Below are 20193 nucleotides of genomic sequence, written 5' to 3' on the forward strand. Positions count from 1 at the left end.
AGATACATTTAATAGGGGAATTCTGGTAATTACAAGTTATCCCCTAAACCTATAGCAAACAACTGCTAGATCAGTGTTCGATTGCTCCATTTCTCCTGGCCATGGTCTAGAGGGAAGCAGAGGTAATGGGTCCCTCACTGATCTAGCAGTTATTCTCTCCCCAGTGGAAAACTTGTAATTACTGACTTACTGCATCACCCCTTTAAAGGTGTTTACAGGTTCACAGCTGAACCCGGACATACCTCCGTTTTCACCCAGGTAGCCCCCCTGACAAGAGCATCAGAGCAGTTCATGCTCCAATGCTCTCCTTTGCCCTGCGCTAAATCGCGTAGGGCAAAGGAATTTTTAGGAGTTCTGGTGACGTACCAAGCTCTCCATGGGGCTGCCAGGAAGCCCGGTTACGTCAGCGGCACTGATGGGCGGACTTTAGCGCTTCCCTAGCCAGTAAAACGGCTAGGGAAGCGCTAAAGCCCGCCCATCAGAGCCAGTGACATCACCGAACACACTGCCAGGCGGAAGTTTCTGCCCGGCAGTGTGTTATGATAAACAAAAGAGCCCGTGCCCTGTGCGATCTAGCGCAGGGCAAGGGAGCACATTTGAGCATGAAATGCTACGATGCTCTTGTCAGGGGGGTTGCCTGGGTGAAAATAAGGGTATGTCCGGGTTCAAATAACCCCTTTAAGTATAAAACACCTATATTTCCATGGTAGATTGACATTCAAAGATTAGCAAACACTTTATGGAAGACCCCTCTTCTTGACAATATTAATTTTACTCTCTTGTTCTTCTCACTCACCTCTCAAAGGCAATGTTCTTGGTATCTAACTGAGTAGTGACCACAGGGGCTGTCAGGCGACTCATGGCCTGTTCCTCAGTGGGCTGCACAGCAGCCAGCAGAACTTCATGGTCCTGGGAACCTAAAGTCAGAGTTTCAGAGAAGACAACTCTTCTGTCATGATCGATTTCCATGACCACGGCGCTGGTTTCTGGGGATGTATAGTTAAGTATATATTTAGAAACAACATAAGAGATGCAATAGTACCTTAGATTGTGAGCCCCATTGGGGACAGTTGGATGATAATGTCTGTAAAGCGCTGCGGAATTAGTAGCGCTATATAAGTGTGTATAATAAATAAATAAATAGTATCATGGACATATAAGATTCTAGGATTCTTCACCTTGTCCCCTGAAGATAAAACTACGGTTCCCTCGTTGCCAAGTCATGTGATCAAACCCAAGTAGTGTTGTGTCCACACGCAGGTTCTGCCCACTTTTCCAAACTTTGTAAGTGTCACTAGGGCAGATCTTGGAGACCAGGGGCACTATGAAAACAAAAGAAAGAGCAAAGTGCTTTAAATAATCCAAAATCGATCCTCAGCACCATCAGTTATTGTCTGTGCATTAACGGCTCCTGGCTCCACTATTACCAGGAACCAGTAGTAGTCCACAGAGAAAACACCACTGCAGATACATACAGTAAAGGCAATGTTTCAGCCATTAAATGTGCATTTTCAAGATTGGAAACAGTAATTTTATGGACGAAATGTTGCCTTCACGTTATGTACATCTGCTATATATGGAATAAACTAAACTTTGATCTTTATCTGGAGCTTGGTGCAGAGGCGTTTTCTCCCTGGACTACTAAAGAAGAAAGCGCTGGCAGATTTCCAGGGCTCTCCATTAGTTCCTGTCATGCATACTGAATGCAGATATTGTGACAAACAATTTTAAGAATATTTAAGTTCTGACTACTTCTTTTAAATTCTTTATTTTAATATTATAGTCAACATAATATGATAAATAGATTCTCCACATGGACTAGACAGTGTGTACAATCTATACAGCCAAAGGAGATGCACATACATATTTTTATCCAGTAACGTAAAGCAATCCTGTTGAGATACACCCAGTTGAAAAAGGGAGAAATGGGGGGGGGGGGGGGGGATAGACAGTTATGAAAATCGTCAAATCTTTTTGATGGTCTTTATCTAGATATTGGGGTAGCATGTATTTAATGAGCTTACCATGGAGGCCATGTTTTGAGATAGCTGTCTCTTGTCATATTGGCTAGGCTAGTAAGTTATTTTGCTTCCCATTCTTGGGGTGAGGGGAATGATTGGCTAAGCCAGTGCATAGGAATTAAGACCTTGGCAGCTGCTAATAAATGAGTAATGAGATTCTTTTTAGATGGGTGGTAGGCATGACTAGATCTGGCCAATTCCACATACACAAATCTGAGGGTAAAAGAGGGAGAATAAATCTTCTGAATGGCCTGCTCAATATCCATCCAGTATAACGTAATGAGGGGACATTCCCACCAGATATGTGAGAGAGAGCCGACATGGGTCCCACACCTTCAGCACTTGCTAGACTGAGAGAGATTGTGTGCGAATAGAAATTCTGGTGTTTTAAGCTTCTAATGGTTCTCCTGCAGTCTCACACAAGAGGAGAAGCAATGAGAAGAACGGAGAACTGTCTGGACTTCTGCATCAGTAAGGGATATGTTCAGCTCTCTCCATGAAGAGATAAAAGCAGGTTTAGGTGGAGATTTGGCGGTTAGGAGCAAAGAGTAAATCTGTCCCATCTTTCTGGGCAATGGCAAATCAGTTGACAAAGCAACCTCCAAGGGAGTGAGTTGTCTTTTAGATGGTAAGGCCTGTAAGAATCTCATCGCTAGCTCCTGAAAATGTGCTAAATGTAGTGGAGTCAATTGGGTTGGTTGCAATAGATCTTGCAGGGCCTTTTGTGAGGACACCTTATCTAGAGGGAACAGATCTGAAATGGAGATAGAGCCGAGCTTTCCCCAAAAATCTGAGTAGGGGGGAGTCAATCTTAGTGAGAGCTACCGGTAGTAGACTAGATGGGATGAGCGGTGATAGGAAGGTGGCTAGAGTATCTTTTAGAGAGAGCCACACAGCACAAGTGCCTCTGAGTAGTGGGTCATAATCTGGGTGTCTAAGGGTACCCGCCACAGGCAACCACAGGGCTTTGGCCAGCGGATGACCCAGAGACTGTTGCGCCTAGGCTTCGAGGTCTTGTTGTTTTCTAGGTTTTAGCAATTCTAACCACCTGTTGAGGTGTACAGGCTTGTAATGTGAAGCACCCCCATTCCTCCATGCTCACGTCTCTTCATCAGTAGCGAATATGGCAATCTGGGTTACAATCCTTTCCACAGAAATTTAGTGAACATGGATCTAACGGAGCTAAAAAAAAAAAAAGGCTGTGTTTGTTGGAAAAGAGATTCATCTTGAAGCAGATGATTGCACAGAGTAACTAGTTGGGCAGTAGGACATCCTCGAACTCATTGAAATAGAGAAGTGGGAGGCCATCGGGGCCTGGGCTATTTCCAGGGGGGGGGATCACAGTTCCTCAGCTGTGACCGGGGTTAGAAGATTAGAAGCTTCAGACAGAGATTGTTGGAAGATGGAGGGGATCTGGGAAGGACTTCACCTGTTCTGTTAGAGTGGGGCCAGGGGCAGGGGCGTACATAGAAATATTTGGGCCCCATAGCAAGAATCTGAAGTTGGCCCCCTAACCCGCCCTCTACCCACCCCTGGCCCATCCCACCTCATGTCCTGGCTACTCCCCTGCCATCCCCCCTTCCCCATTTGCCAATAAAAAAATGTATTGTCATGCCCTGTTCAGGTTATGTGCAGAGGTCTGCCAGTTTAGCAGCACGTGTGTAGCCTTTTGTTTTGAGTTGAGCTGTATCTGCCTCCCTTCAGGTGCACTGGGTGGGGTCGTTGGTATGAGTTTAAATTACGCCCACTCCCTATATCCTGTGCGGGTTATAGCTTCTGTCTTGCTCAGTGGAAGGAAGGAAGGATTTGCTGTTCCTGCTCAGTAACAAGATAAGTTGGTTTTGTTTTTCTTGCGGTTGTCTGTCTAGGCTGTTAGAGAGACGCCTGCCCCCTCCAGGTCCTGAGGGAGCAGGCTGCCTCTTTCCCGCTTTTACCATCTTAGGGATTTTAGGGAATCTTCAGCCTAGGCACGGGGACATGTTTTATTCCCACTTTTAGGGTCTGAACGTGGGCATAGAAGTCTAGGGAGAGCTGGTAGGGATTTGTCAGGAGGTGACCTTTATCCCCAGCTTCTTGCCTAGACACTTGTTTGGTGGTCTTCTGTTTATTTGTATCCTGTCCAGCGTGACATGTATACATGAATGCCGTAGGAATAAAACCAGTAAAACGGTGGAGAAATTGTTTATTTTTTTTTCAAATTCTACCCCATTTGGAATTGTTTTGCCCGCTTCCCACTACATTGTATGCCATATTAAAGTACAACTGGCTATGAGCTGAGCGCTGCGATTGGCCAGCGCTACAGCATAGGAGAAAGAGACCGCGGCAGGTTCCCCAGGGTGGAGCCTAAGTTCCCCCGGGTGGAGCCTAAGCAGGATTATACCGGAGGCTATAACCGGAGAACGGAGCGGTGCCCGGGGATAACAGTAAGTGCAGGGGGATCCCTGGGCGCCGCTCTACACGTCGGTATAGTTAGTTTACATACTTTTTCCTGGTGAAAGGTCCTCTTTAAGTATAAATGTTGTTTGGCCTGACGAAGGTCTAATGTGTGTTTAAGTTGCATCCTTAGAGCTACTAGGGCATTTTGCCGTTCCTGAGTGAAAGATGTTTTGTTTAGTTTTTCAGCTGTGGCTATTTGTTCTAGTAGCGAGTCTATTTTCAGCTGTCTCTCCTTCTTAACTTTTGTTGCTAAGGCAACAAAAACTCCTCAGATATAGGCTTTATTCGTTTCCCAAAGAAGAGAAGGTGTGACTTGTGGGGAGTGAGTGTCAAAGAATGATTGAAGGTGTTGTCTGACAGAAGTCTGGTGGACATCAGAGTGAAGTAGAGATCCATTAAGTCTCCAGATCCATTCTCCTTGAGGTAGTTGGGATAGGAGTCCTATCACAGAACATGGGGCATGGTCGGAGATAGTGATTGAGCCTATTTTTGCCGATGAAAAAAGGGATAGAGCAGGTGCCGATACAAAAATATAGTTTAGGGATGGTAAATAGTTGTGAGGGGTGTAATGGAAAGTAAAGTCTCTCGTGGATGGGTTGCAAGATCTCCAGATGTCTACAAAATGTAGATAATTTAGCTTGTCACATAGCCTTTCAATCGACCTAACTGATATATGGGACTTGTTCATTGAAGAGTCTATGGTGGGATTTAGTGTGATAATTAAGTCAGCTCCTAGAATTGTAGTGCCCTCAGCAAATAGATGTAGAGTGTCAAGAGTTTTTAGCAACCATGGGACTTGGCCTGAGTTGGCAGTATAGAAGTTAGCTAAGGTGTACATTTGGAATCCAATCTCTCCCTTAATTATTAGTACTCTTCCTTCCAAATCAGTGTATTGTTGTTTTAATATAAAAGGGATTGAGTTATGGATAGCTATCGACACTCCCTTGGAGGCTGAAGAAGCATGACTACTGTGAAACCATTGCGAGAAAGGGGATTCTGGAAGTTTGGGGATGCGATTTTTTTCTGAAGTGGGTCTGTTGCAGAACGAGAATGTGAGTCTTTAATTTATGAAGCAGGAGGAAGATATAGCTCCTCTTGTTGGGGGAGCTAAGATCTTTCACATTAAAGGTAGTAAATGTGCAGTCTATGTTGGGAGATAAAGCAGAGTGGCAGGAAGTAGATGCAGAGTGACTCTCTAGATGGAGGCTGAATGCTATTTGGGGAGGGGGGTTAGAAGAAAAAAGGAGAGGAGAAAGAAAGAGAAAGAGGGGAGTTGAATTGGGTGTCAACTGAGTAAAGAAAAGGCTGGGGGGGGGGGTTGATTGGGGGTGGACGAGTAAGCAAAGACAAAAACCTGTCCTGACCAACAGTATACAAGCAGAACCTGTAAGAAAAGGTCTACATATCAACATCCTAGAGCAGGTTAGTGTGCCATATTTATTTTAACAGAAGAAGGTGACTTATGGTCTATCAAATTTGGCATAATGCATGGAAGGACTCTAAGGTCTTGGTGGGATGGGACAACCGTGCCCAGCACTCTGTCAAGGCCTGTGCAAAAAAGGGACTTGATAAGTAGCTGTATTAGACTCCATGCAAAAAAGAAACATACATAAAAAGGTAAAAGAGAAAAAAGCAAAAAGGTGAACAGAATAAGACATAGGTGTCCAGAGCTATATATAGTGATGTGGTGACAACAATCCAAGCACCAACCTTTAGCTTGAGGGCTTGCAGTGAGGTGGAGGGGAAGGTGGAGATTAACTCCCAGGCCCCAACTGGGTTCAAACCTCAAAGAAACATTTTAGAATGCAGCCATTGTCCCATTCAGGCCGGGTCAAAAAGGACTTGAGGCGTGTGGGGTCTGGATGGCTGGCAGTTGCCCTTGGATACTGATTGTCATGGCTCCGGTCGAGGCAGCGAGGAAAAGGAGATATCTGTGTCGACCAGCATCCAGGAAGGTATCTTGATCAGGGCTATATCCAGGGCTTTCCACATGGTAGCGAGGTCATCTGGGGTGTGAACTCAGGTGCCGACCGTTATGTGCGATAGAGACACCAAACAGGTATAGCCAGGAGTAGGCTACATTTTTCATGCATAGTTGCTCCAAAAAAGGTTGGAGGATTCTCAGTTTTGCAAGTATGGATGGAGCGAAATCTTGGTAAAGGGCAAGCTCTAATCCAGCATATAACACAGGGGCCTTTTCTCTCGCCGCTTTTAAGATTTTGGCTGTGTCCACAAAGGAGGGTAAGCCACATATCACATCTCGGGGAGGATCTGACGGAGGTGGCTTGGGCCTTAGACCTGTGAATCCTCTTGATAACTCCCTGTGCGGCTAGTTCCCCAATAAGCTCTGTGAAGACCTCGAGTGCCACTTTCTGTAGTGAGTAAGAAGACCAGGATTCGGGTAGTCCCTTAATACGAATATTTCGTCTTCTATTTATGTTCTCCTAATCTTCTATTAAGGTTAGCGCCTTATTGATGTGAGCGAGGTGCTCTGTGGATCACTACTCGAGGGCTGCAGAATGAACCATGATGGCAGAGCATGTAGCTTCTAGGCCCTCCACTCTCTCCCCAATGTGTTTGATTTCTGTTTTAATCTTCGAAAGCTCAGATAGAACAGGGCATAGTGCCTGGGTGATGGTTGCCTTGAAGAAAGCTTTGGAGGTAGCAGCTAAGTCAGAGTCCCCTTGTTCGCTTGATGCAGCGCTGTGTTGGTCTTAGTCATTCGTGCTCTTGGCTGCAACTCCTCAGGTGCCATCTTTGTAGTCTTGCGCTGGGAGCTCGAGGTCTTGTGTTGCAGGAATCTGTCAAGCTCCGCCATTTTTTTTTTATGCTGTTGTGCACCTGGCTGGTCAGACCTCCTATCCTTGCAGTACTTGACCAAGTTGAAGCTGGTTAAGGTTATTTTCAGGCTGCTTGCAGGGACTGTTGTGGAGGAACTGTCCTCTCACACGTCTTCCTCCATTAGTGGCCAGGCTCCACCCCAGTTCTGTCTACTTCTTTAATGCAGAAGATGAATTTATCTACTAAGTGGTTAAAGAAAAGCTACCGTTCTTGTATATTCACTGAGACGCCATGTGCTTTGTTGAGATGCTAAATTCAAGTGAACATTACTCATTCTAACAGCACTACAGTTTTACAACTACTCCCTTTAACATACCTAACCACTGGCTGTCTCAAGGTACGGTCAGGTTTTTGCATGAAGGTTTTGATGCCAAAACCAGTAGTGAATAAAAAATAAAAAAAAAGAGGAGAAGTCATATCTGTCTTTTATACTTGCTCTCCCTTTAAGATTTAAGATCCACTCCTGATTTTGGCTTCCAAAAACTGCACTCAGAAACCTGACCATGTGGCTGTACCCTCTAGAACTGTGATGGCTAACTTCCGGCACTCCAGCTGTGGTAAAACGGCAGTGTCGGAGGTTAGCCATGACTGCTATAGAGGGAACCATATGGAAGGGATCTAATGTAGAAAAAAGGAGTGTAACTATACAGTCATGTGAAAAAATTAGGACACCCTTTGAAAGCATGTGGTTTTTTGTAACATTTTTAATAAAAGGTTATTTCATCTCCGTTTCAACAATACAGAGAGATTAAAGTAATCCGACTAAACAAAGAAAACTGAAGAAAAGTCTTTTCAAGATCTTCTGTAAATGTCATTCTACAAAAATGCCTATTCTAACTGAGGAAAAAGATAGGACACCCTTGCCCCTAATAGCGAGTGTTACCTCCTTTGGCTGAAATAACTGCAGTGAGACGGTTCTTGTAGCCATCTACCAGTCTTCGACATCGGTCTGAGGAAATTTTACCCCACTCCTCAATGCAGAACTTTTTCAGCTGTGAGATGTTTGAGGGGTTTCTTGCACGTACAGCCCTTTTCAAGTCACCCCACAGCATCTCAATGGGATTCAAATCTGGACTTTGACTTGGCCATTCCAGGACTCTCCATTTCTTCTTTTTCAGCCAATCTTTGGTTGATTTACTAGTATGTTTTGGGTCATTGTCATGTTGCATGGTCCAGTTCCGCTTCAGCTTTAATTTTCTAACTGATGGTCTCACATGTTCTTCAAGCACCTTCTGATACACAGTAGAATTCATCGTGGATTCTATGATGGTGAGCTGACCAGGTCCTGCTGCAGCAAAGCAGCCCCAAACCATGACACTTCCACCTCCATGCTTCACAGTTGGTATGAGGTTCTTTTCTTGGAATGCTGTGTTTGGTTTACGCCAAACATGTCCTCTGCTGTTGTGTCCAAATAATTCAATTTTGGACTCATCTGTCCAAAGAACATTATTCCAGAAGTCCTGGTCTTTGTCAACTTTATCTCTGGCAAATGTCAGTCTGGCCTCGATGTTTCTCTTGGAAAGCAAAGGTTTCCTCCTTGCACACCTCCCATGCAAGTTAAACTTGTACAGTCTCTTTCTGATTGTAGAGGCATGTACTTCTACATCAACAGTAGCCAGAGCCTGCTGTAGTTCTCGAGATGACACTTTAGGGTTTTTGGAGACCTCTTTTAGCATCTTGCGGTCTGCTCTTGGGGTGAACTTGCTGGGGCGACCAGTCCTGGGCATGTTGGCAGTTGTTTTGAAAGCCCTCCACTTGTAGACTATCTTCCGGACAGTGGAATGGCTGATTTCAAAATCTTTTGAGATCTTTTTAAATCCCTTCCCAGACTCATAGGCTGCTACAATCTTTTTTCTGAAGTCCTCTGACAGCTCTTTTGCTCTCACCATGGTGCTCACTCTCACTTCAACAGTCAGGAGCACACCAAACTAAATGTCTGAGGTTTAAATAGGGCAAGCCTCATTCAACATGCAGAGTAACGATCTACTAATTATGTGCACCTGGTGTGATATACCTGTGTGAGATCTGAGCCAATTTAAGAGGGAATACATGTGAGGGTGTCCTATCTTTTTCCTCAGTTAGAATAGGCATTTTTGTAGAATGACATTTACAGAAGATCTTGAAAAGACTTTTCTTCAGTTTTCTTTGTTTAGTTGGATTACTTTAATCTCTCTGTATTGTTGAAACGGAGATGAAATAACCTTTTATTAAAAATGTTACAAAAAACCACATGCTTTCAAAGGGTGTCCTAATTTTTTCACATGACTGTATGTGTAATCAAGCTATCTTATTTCTAAAGCAGACAATCTTCACACTTTCATGTCTTTATCAATATTATTAATAGGGCTTTTTAGACATGACAGACTTCCTTTAAAGGGTTTTTTACAGGTCTTTTCTTCAAATGCTGTGTGCTGTATGTATATTCCCTTCCACTTCCCTTCCATCTCTTGCTATACCTATAGTAAGTGAGTAAGCAGCCGGTTCAAGAAAAAAAAAATCACATTAAGGCCTCATTCAGACACGGTGGGCCATCAGTGACTGTGCTGCCGACCGCAAATAGCGGTCTGCAAAGAATAGGCACTATCTGTGTGACCCCATTCTTTTAAAAGGAATATCCAATCCTAAAAAAAGCCCCCCATATGCCGGGGCCCCCACGCTGAATATACTTAACCGGGTCCCTGCTCCCTGCGTGCCTTCTGGTGCCCGCACTGCCGCTTCTGCCAGGATGGAAACATCCAGTGTCGTGGGCAGCAGCCAATGGCAAGCAGGGACGGGAAGGTTAGGGAGGTTCGGCCCCGTCCCCGCCTGCCATTGTCTCCCCCCCAACCCCACCCCGTATGTCTTCATTCGGGCACAGGGAGAAGCAGCAGCAGTAGTACGGGCACAAAGAGCGGCACAGGGAGCGGGGACCTGGGTAAATATTTTCAGTGGCAGGGAGGGGCGGCATATGGCAAGGCTTTTTTAAGGATTGGATAACCCATTTAAATAAGTATGCTTTATTTTATTGCGGTGCAGAGGCACAGACATAAAGCCCACAGAAGCACTCTGAAGTGCTTCCGTTCCTCCACACTGCACTGCAATGTATCTGGCGGACTGCAAACTCATTCAGGTGAAAGAGTGCACATCTGTAATACGAAGCACACATGGCTGATGCCCTTCTATTGCGGACCAGCCGTCGTGTGCATGTGGCCTAAGTGAAGAATAAGCAAACTACTTACATGGCACCCTCCTTTTTGTTTCAAATCTGCTAATTCTCAAGCTCCTCTTCTGCCATCCAAGAAGTTTGCACTGCTTGTCAGACTGGTGCACACTGTGCATCAGTAGCCCAAGGCACTAATTACTTTTCCAGTCCAACTCTTGGATTGGTCAGCACTGTTCACGTGAGCAGTGCTGGCCATTCCAAGGGCACCAGAAAGTGTATTGGGCTACCATATGCACAGTAACCATCATGCAGTCTAAGAAGTAGTGTGTCCACCTTGGATGGCAGAAGAGGAGCAGCATCTGCAGCTAAAAAGATGAAAAGCAGGAAGTCATGTTAGTGTTCTGTACATTCCCCAGTTAATATTTTTTTTCTTGTACCAGAGGGTCATTTTAAAGTATGGGACACATGAATGGAATTATGCAAGCAGCATCAGACTATACATAGCTTGCAGTTATAAACTGGGACTCCAACTTGCTATGAACTGAGCAAATAAATGCAAATTCAATTTTTTACTATTTGCCATTAAAGTCTGGCACTGTTTGGTATGCTTCGAAGAGCGTGCAAGTTGTACAGCATTGCACTATTTTTCAAGTAAAATAACTAAAAATAGCATTATATTTCTATATTTCACTACTCACCCCAACTGGTAAACTCCCATTTCATTTCTACATAAAAGTCCTGTGCCTATAAGAAAAAAAGAGGATTATTACTACCAGAGTAGTCGTGGTCCGTTTGTGGAAACGATCAACGATGTCAAATTTGACTGGATTATGTAGTTTAAAAGGAAATGGCATCAAAGTTGTACACTCACTTGTGTAACTCCACGGCAAAATAAACCATAAACAGCAACATAAAGTGCTTGCCCATCTGGGCGCTAACCAAACAGAATAGTCACCTAATCTAGGTACTTGGTAAAGACATGATCAGGCCCTCCTCCGCCAGCAGGTCAAGCAGCTTCCACGCACTGAACTGGGCTGAGCATTTCAACCCTGTATTTAGCCCCACAGTAATGAGCCCAGTAGCTACACCTGAGTTTGCCTCAGGCTAGGGGAAAGAGGTGTACTGGTGTGGGGGAGGGAATGGCAGGTCCCTCTACCAACCTACCCACCATTCCTTAAAAATTCAGGCCCATAAAATACTTTAAAGAAAAGTACTTTACCAGCCACCATATTACAATATACACTACTCACAAAAAAGTTTGGGATATTTGGCTTGTGGCTGAAATTTCAGGATAACCCTAAAATGCACTCTAACCTTCACAGGTGAACTTAATTTGACCTTCTCTAAACTTTTCAGTAGTTTTTGCAGAACTTGCTGTTTTATAACAAGGAGCTTAACGGCAAAATTCACAACAGGTGTTTGATCCATGAATCGCCCAATAAATTTATTTGTTAAATTAGAATTGGTGTTTAAACAGTCCTCCTCATCATGCTAGTCACATTTTGACATCATGAGACAGAGATAACACCTAATAATTGACCAACAGTACCTCAGCATTGCGAGGCTTCAAGCAGGATGTTATCAGATGGAAGTGCCCACTGAGCTTAGAGTGTCACAGAGTGTCATCAGCAGGGTGCAACAGAGATACACAGAGACTGGAAGAGTCACAGAAAGCCATAGAAGTGGACGTCTTTTGGCCACATCCCACATTGATGACCACTTCATTGTGAACAATGCCCTGCGGAACCGGATAATGAATGCCACACAACTCCAGGCACATTTAAGGGATGTGAGAGGCACCCAAGTGTCACGTCTTGTTACAATGTGGGCAGGTGTGTCTAGTCAATACAGAACTGTCCTACACTTTGTGAATGGTACAGTGACAAGCCCATACTACTTGAATAACATAATTAATCCGGTCATTGTGCCTCTACATGAACAACACAGGCCTAATTTAATCTTCATGGACAACAATGCGCCAGCTCATCAAGGTCGCATCATTAGGTTTAACAGCTGCTGTAAACTGGGGGAACCTGAAATGGAGTGGCCTGCACTTTCTCCAGACCTGAATCACAATGAAAACCGATGGGAACAGCTGAGTCGCCGTGTAGAGGATCATAACTCAGACCCCAGAACCTCAATGATCTGAGAGCCGCCTTCAAGAAGAGTGGGATGCTATGCAGCAGACATTGAGTCGACTTGTGAACAGCATGAGACATCATTGTCAAGCTGTAATTGATGCTCAAGGCCACATGACAAGTTATTGAGACATTTACATTTTTTGTGGGGGTATACCCACCTCTGTTGTTGGCTTTTGTTTCAATAAATTGAGATGAGGAAATCACCATTGCATGCTTCTTCTTAAATGTCCTACTTTCATGATATAATATCACCGTAGTGTGAAATTTTAACTTTTTCCATAAATTTTGCCCGAAAGCCAAATATCCCTAACTTTTTGTGAGTAGTGTATATATACTGTACATAATGGACAAAGGATGTGTTATCGCCTTGCAAAATCCTTATAAACTCTGTGCATTTAATGGGTGCAGTAAGACTACTGGGAAATAACTTTTATTGTCAGGAACAGGTTTGCATTAGGCAAATATTTTACAGGACTGCATTTAATTATTAATTATAGCATGGCCATCTCTGAATAATTCATAGAAACTACATCCGTCATAGGACATTTACAGTGCTGTGTTGTCATCTGTGTAAGTACACGTAAATGCCTTTACATTGCTGAAGTTGTCTGGGATGCAAAAAGACAAATGTTGGCTCTGAGGCAAAAATATTGGCATCTATCACAAAGGATTTAATTCAGTGGTGGCACTGATTCCCATAGATACTGTGTAGATAGACAAACAGATATTAAATAACTGTCTTCACAATCTCATCATTTCACTATAAGCTGGCTAAAGTGTCAAGTTAAAGTAATGCAATAACTAAATGATATATTGTTAAACCATTGACCCCTGATCTATAAATAGGTTAAAAAACAATGATAATAAGACTTAATAGTCTTCCTTTTTCCTGCCCTTGTATCCTCTGGAGAAATGTAACCCATTTAGTGCCTTAGGTAAACAGGCTCTCCAGCTCTAAAGGGATTTAATGACAAGAAAAAGCACATTAACACTTAGACACTGGCAAGTCTCCGGAGACCAAATCACTCTCCTGCCGGGGACAGAGAATACAGGTGAAATATGGAATCTTTTTCCTAGAATGATGGGTATAAGGAGAAAAAGCAAATATTCAGAGTAAAATAAAACATTCATTTCTGTGAAATCTACTCTTTACTAACAGTACGAGACAGTGCCAGACAGCTCTCATAATGGACTGCACTGTAGGGACACTGTCGCACAGTGTTATTTTTGTGCGCAGTAGGGCCCATTTTAATTGTATTTTGCATGTGTGTATATTGATTTAATAAAGTGATATATACTTATATAGACTAGTTTCACACCAGTGGTTAAAGATCCGGCAGGCTGTTTCGTCAGGGAACAGTCCGCCAGAGTCCTCTAGATGCAGCCTTGCTTGATGGTACCCGAATGCCCGCCGACCCCATTAACTATAATGGGATCTGGTGGAGATCCGATTGCAACGCGGCAAATAGGGCGAGAATCGACCGGACAACAACCGCTGTGAGCATTCAGGTACCGTCAGGCAATGTTCGACCCAGAGAGCTCGAGCAGACCGAAATAGTTTGCTGGATCTCTTACCACTAGTCTGAAACTAGCTGTATATGGCAAGCTTAATACCTGTTTTGCTAGTTTTGGTTAAATGTAACTTCTTGATGCAATTAAGTTTAAACACTATGTTTGTGAAGCAATTAATTGAGTGTGCATTTTACTGTGTGTGTGTCATCTGTTTTGTGGTAAATTAACTTGTTCCATTATCTATATGGCCAACATTTTAGTCTTTCTAGAGAGAGGGCACTGTGTAGGTGTACATTTGCCATGGGGAAGGGGTAAATCTGTAGATGTCATGTTATAGAGCAGGAGGAGCTGATATCACGGTAGATGGGGATGAGAGGAACCCCAAGTAAACAAACAGTAACAGGAAAACAGACTAGGCCCCAAAGCTAGGGAGGAAGGAATGGTAACCCTAACAATCCCTGAGCCTCTTCCTGACTGCTGACAGTATGAGCAAGTCCTGATGGTGAACAAACTCATACGCTGGAACCTAAACCCTGCTGACACTGTCGCAAACCCTAACTTAGGGTGCTGGGAATGAGACAGCCGGTACCTTCCACCGTGAAGGGACCAGCATCTCCCTAAGACCTAGAAGCAACACACACACAAAGGAGAAAACAGGAGGACTTAGCTCGAGACAAGCGGGAAGTAGAGGATCCACAAACAACCAGTATAGAACTCCAGAAGGAAAATATCAACCGCTAATTCAGCAATAAGAGGCGGACTGAAATAGAGCCTCTTAAACAGCTAACCAACAGAATCTGTGGAGAGGTGGAATCCTGCCCACAACAACAAACAGAAAGGCAACACAGAAATACCTGTCAGATAGACTCACGAGCTATCCGATCTTCTCAGATCCCTCACAGGGCAGGCAGTGACAGTTGAGCTGAGTGACCAATATGTTATGGAAAAATTTCAGGGGTGTTTAATAAGTATGGTAATCTAACCAAATATGATAACAAAATTTTCTGAGAAAATTTAACTTACTACTTCAACTTCAACACTCTTATTCCACTTCGCTTACAGTGATCAAATGCCCTTAGAATAGGAGACTTCTTGCTGCTGCAGGAACCCTGTTACCACCTTTTTGACAGCATTAATATCAGGAAATCGATTCCCACGCAGACATTTCTTCAGGTTTCAAAAGAGAGAGTTACCACTGGGAGCCAGGTCTGGACTGTAGGGTGGATGGTTAAGCTCCATTAAGCTGCATTCCCTGATAGCAGATTGTGATTTGCAAGACTTGTGAGCTGGCTCATTGTTGTGAAGCAGCAACACACCTGCTGACAACTTCCCACAGCATTTCTCTTTGACTGCCTTTAGTAATGCCTTAATTGTTCAAGCACAGGTGTCTCCAGTAATTATTGTCTTGTGTCGAATGAATTCTAGTAATAAAACACCTCCTGTATCCCAAAAAGCTGTTCCATGATCTTTCTAGCCGACTGGAGTTGGTGACCCCTTGTGATTCCATAGCATGGACTCTTGTTTGGTCTCAGAATCATGGTGGTGGACCCATGTTTCATCACCCAGAATAATTCGAGAAGTCTCCTGGATTTTCTATAAGCATGTCTAAATTCTCTTGGCTAAATTGCAGGTGACAATTTTTTGCTCAGTCGTCAACATTTGTGGTACCCACCAGGAACTGACCTTTAACATCGTCAAAACATCATGAATAATACTGGAAATTGTGCCAACTGAAATGCCTAATTCATGAGCTATAACACTGACTTTGACCTGACAATCTTCCAAAATCATGACCTCCACTTTTCCTTTGAAGATGACTCAACAGGTTGCCCCGAACAGGGGTCATCTTCAATTGAATCCCTACCTCATTTAAACTGCTCAGCCCATAACTTTACTTGGTAGTAGGATGGCACATCATAACTATATACAGCAATTATCCTTTCATGGCTTTCTTCTTTCCTCTTCTTTCTTCGTAAGGAATTTAATCACCGAACGAAGTTCCAAATCCCTCACATTATTTGTAGACCCGCCTTGTACTGCACTTGCCATCCTGTCACTTCTAGTGGTTTTATCAGACTGAACTGCTACTGTGTGTGTTTGCCTGTCCAGACATGTCTCAACCCAGACAAGCTCAGTCTCTGACATTGACAGAACATCTAGGGTAGATAACTTATTGAACACACATAAATATATATATATATATATATATATATATATATGTATATATATATGGCATGCAAAAGTTTGGGCGCCCCTTGTCAAAATTACTGTTACTATATTACTATAAACTGTTAAGTAAGTTGAAGATTAAATTATTATTAAAGTTAAAGATGAAACACGGTTTTCAATATTTTAACTTCTTAAGGACCCGCGCCATACATGTACGGCGCTAATGGACGTGAATTAAGGACCAGCGGCGGGCTAATCGGGCGGGTGCAGGAGCTGCGCCCATCTGATCAGCCGCACGGGATCGGCAGTCACTGACAGCCAAGCCCCTGCTACATATAAAACAAGAGGGAGAGTGAGCACTCACAACACCTAGGTCATACGATATAGAATGTTTTAATTTTAAGGATAGAACCTACACGGTCAAAAGGGTAAAACAATTACACACCATTCACAATATAAAATACATTCGAGATAAAATAGAATAAAATGTTGCAAATAGGTACCAATATCTATTATAAACTGATGTCGGGGTAGAATCCTAGTGCCACAATCTGTGTGGGTGTTAGTATTCAAAAAGAGCTCTTTAATAGGGAGGACTCCCTTTGGCAATTTGTATGTAGCAGTGTTCAGTCACTGCCACTGCCTCCTATACCACACACCGCACATCAATAGAGACGTCCCGAAAGTTCCTCAGATAAGTCACTTATAATAAATCGCTTATCTCCGATGCAAACAGTCACTGTACTAAACAATCCCTCCGAGGGTGTTTAGTTCTTCTAGTTATTTGTTAACCACCCAAACAGGTTAGTAATGGCGTGGTCCGTGTCCAGAACAACAGTTTGGCAGTTCCTACCTGGTTCCTGGTCGTATGTCCCGCTGTGTGGCGTCTTACGATCCTTCCACGAGACGAGCGATGCCGGCTGTTCAGGCGTCTTGCGTCGCACGTCTCAGGTCGATGACGTCACAATATCGCGGGATTCAACAGGCAAGGATAATACCTGATCGGCCCCATAGGCATCGGGGCTTGGCTTCTACAGAAGCCTGTGAGATCCAGCCCCTTAGGCTGTGTCTCAAAGGCAGGCTGTCAGCATAAAAGCTGGCAGCCAATGCATTACAATACAGGCTGTATTGTAATGCATTGCAGAGGGGATCTGACCCCAGAAGTTGAAGTCCCAGAGTGGCAAAAATAAAAAGGAAAAAATAAAGGAAAAAAAAAACTGCTTTTCATAATATTAAAAAAAGTTTCAAGTAAAAAAAAAGCCCCTTTCCCAAAATAAAACACATAAAATTGTAAAAAAAAAAAATTACAACGAAAGAAAGACATATTGGGTATTGCCGCGCCCATAATGACCAGCTCTATAAAAATATCTCATGATTCACCCCCTCACCTGAACGCCGTGGAAAAAATACGTAGAAAAAATAAAATAAAAACAGCGATCAAGAAGGCGTATGCCCCCCCAAAATAGTATCAATCAAATCGTCATCTCATCCCGCAAAAAATAAGCACCTACATAAAACAAATCAGGCGAAAAAAATCAAATAAAAATATGGCTCTCAGAATATGAAGACACTAAAACATGATTTTTTGGGGTTTCAAAACTGCTTTTATTGTGTTAAAAGTGAAAAAAAAATTAAAATCAGACATGGTGGGTAAACTGTTTGAAGGTTTTCTAAGAGATACTATCTTGGAGTACCTCAATGAAAATAAGCAAATAACACCATATCAGCATGGCTTCATGAGGGATCAGTCATGTCAAACTAATTTAATCAGTTTCTATGAGGAGGTAAATTCCAGACTTGACAGCGGCGAATCAATGGATGTCGTATATCTGGACTTCTCCAAAGCATTTGACACTGTACCACATAAAAGGTTAGTATATAAAATGTGAATGCTCGGACTGGAAGAAAACTTCTGTATGTGGGTAAGTAACTGGAGTGATAGAAAACAGAAGGTGGTTATTAACAGTACACACTCAGATTGAGTTACTGTCACTAGTGGAATACCTAAGGGGTCAGTATTGGGCCCTAGTACACAGATGATGGTCCTTTGGACCTATTCACGTCTTCTTTAATGTGCTATTGTGTTTAAAACTTACATAGAAACATAGAATGTGTCGGCAGAGAAGAACCATTTGGCCCATCTAGTCTGCCCAATATACTGAATACTAATAGCCCTTGGCCCTATCTTATATGAAGGATGGCCTTATGCCTATCCCATGCATGCTTAAACTCCTTCACTGTATTTGCAGCTACTACTTCTGCAGGAAGGCTATTCCATGCATCCACTACTCTCTCAGTAAAGTAATACTTCCTGATATTACTTTTAAACCTTTGCCCCTCTAATTTAAAACTATGTCCTCTTGTAGCAGTTTTTCTTTTTTTAATGTATTGTATCAAAGTTTCTATCATATCCCCTCTGTCTCGTCTTTCTTCCAAGCTATACATGTTAAGGTCCTTTAATCTTTCCTGGTAAGTTTTATCCTGCAATCCATGTACTAGTTTAGTAGCTCTTCTCTGAACTCTCTCCAAAGTATCAATATCCTTCTGGAGATATGGTCTCCAGTACTGCGCACAATACTCCAAATGAGGTCTCACTAGTGCTCTGTAGAGCGGCCTGAGCACCTCCCTCTTTCTACTGGTAATGCCTCTCCCTATACACCCAAGCATTCTGCTACCATTTCCTGCTGCTCTATGACATTGTCTGCCTACCTTTAAGTCTTCTAAAATAATGACCCCTAAATCCCTTTCCTCAGATACTGAGGTTAGGACTGTATCAGTGATTTTATACTCTGCTCTTGGGTTTTTACGCCCCAGGTGCATTATCTTGCACTTATCAACATTACATTTTAGTTGCCAGATTTTTGACCATTCCTCTAGTTTTCCTAAATCTTTTTCCATTTGGTGTATCCTTCCAGGAACATCAACCCTGTTACAAATATTTGTGTCATCAGCAAAAAGACACACCTTACCATCGAGGCCTTCTGCAATTCCACTGATAAAGATATTAAACAATATGGGTCCCAGAACAGATCCCTGAGGAACCCCACTGGTAACAAGACCATGGTCTGAATATACTCCATTGACTACAACCCTCTGTTGTCTGTCCCTCAGCCACTGCCTAATCCATTCAACAATATGGGGGTCAACGCACAAACACTGCAAATGATTGATAAGCCTTCTATGTGGGACAGTATCAAAAGCCTTACTAAAGTCCAGATAAGCAATGTCTACTGTACCTCCGCCATCTATTATTTTAGTCACCCAATCAAAAAAATCTATAAGATTAGTTTGACATGATCTCCCTGAAGTAAACCCATGCTGTTTTTCATCTTTCAATCCATTGGATTTTAGATGTTCTCCAATCCTCTCCTTAAGTATGGTTTCCATTAATTTCCCCACTATTAATGTCAGGCTTACTGGCCTATAGTTGCCCGATTCCTCCCTACTACCTTTCTTGTGAATGGGCACAACATTTGCCAATTTCTAGTCTTCTGGGACGACTCCTGTTGCCAGTGATTGGTTAAATAAATCTGTTAATGGTTTTGCTAGTTCACCACTTAGCTCTTTTAATAGCTTTGGGTGTATTCCATCAGGCCCCTGTGACTTATTTGTATTAATTTTAGACAGCTGACTTAGAACCTCTTCCTCTGTAAAGACACATGCATGAAAATATTCATTAGTCTTCTTTCCTAACTGAGGTCCTTTTCCTTTATTTTCCTTTGTAAAAACTGAACAGAAGTATTCATTGAGGCAGTCAGCTAGTTCTTTATCTTCTTCCATATACCTTCCTTCTTTTGTTTAGAATTTGGTAATTCCTTGTTTTAGTTTCCTTTTTTCATTTAGGTATCTGAAGAATGTCTTATCGCCTTTTTTCACTGACTGAGCTAATTTCTCTTCTGCCTGTGCTTTAGAAGCTCTTACAACTTGCTTG

General features: G+C 42.9%; 1 protein-coding gene across 2 annotated transcripts in view; it reads right to left on the reverse strand.

The window, feature by feature from the left end:
• Positions 1 to 20193, reverse strand: part of ANKRD13B (ankyrin repeat domain 13B) — a 245613-nt gene that overhangs the window by 37690 nt on the left and 187730 nt on the right. For both annotated transcript variants that reach the window (XM_044283646.1, XM_044283645.1), the window contains exons 4-6: positions 11139 to 11184; positions 1179 to 1322; positions 797 to 986 (exon numbers count right to left, since the gene is read on the reverse strand). In XM_044283646.1, the coding sequence (XP_044139581.1) occupies positions 797 to 986; positions 1179 to 1322; positions 11139 to 11184 (380 nt within the window). The remainder of the gene's footprint in view (positions 1 to 796; positions 987 to 1178; positions 1323 to 11138; positions 11185 to 20193) is intronic.

The sequence above is a fragment of the Bufo gargarizans genome, chromosome 3, assembly GCF_014858855.1.
Source record: "Bufo gargarizans isolate SCDJY-AF-19 chromosome 3, ASM1485885v1, whole genome shotgun sequence".
In the NCBI taxonomy this organism is placed as follows: domain Eukaryota; kingdom Metazoa; phylum Chordata; class Amphibia; order Anura; family Bufonidae; genus Bufo; species Bufo gargarizans.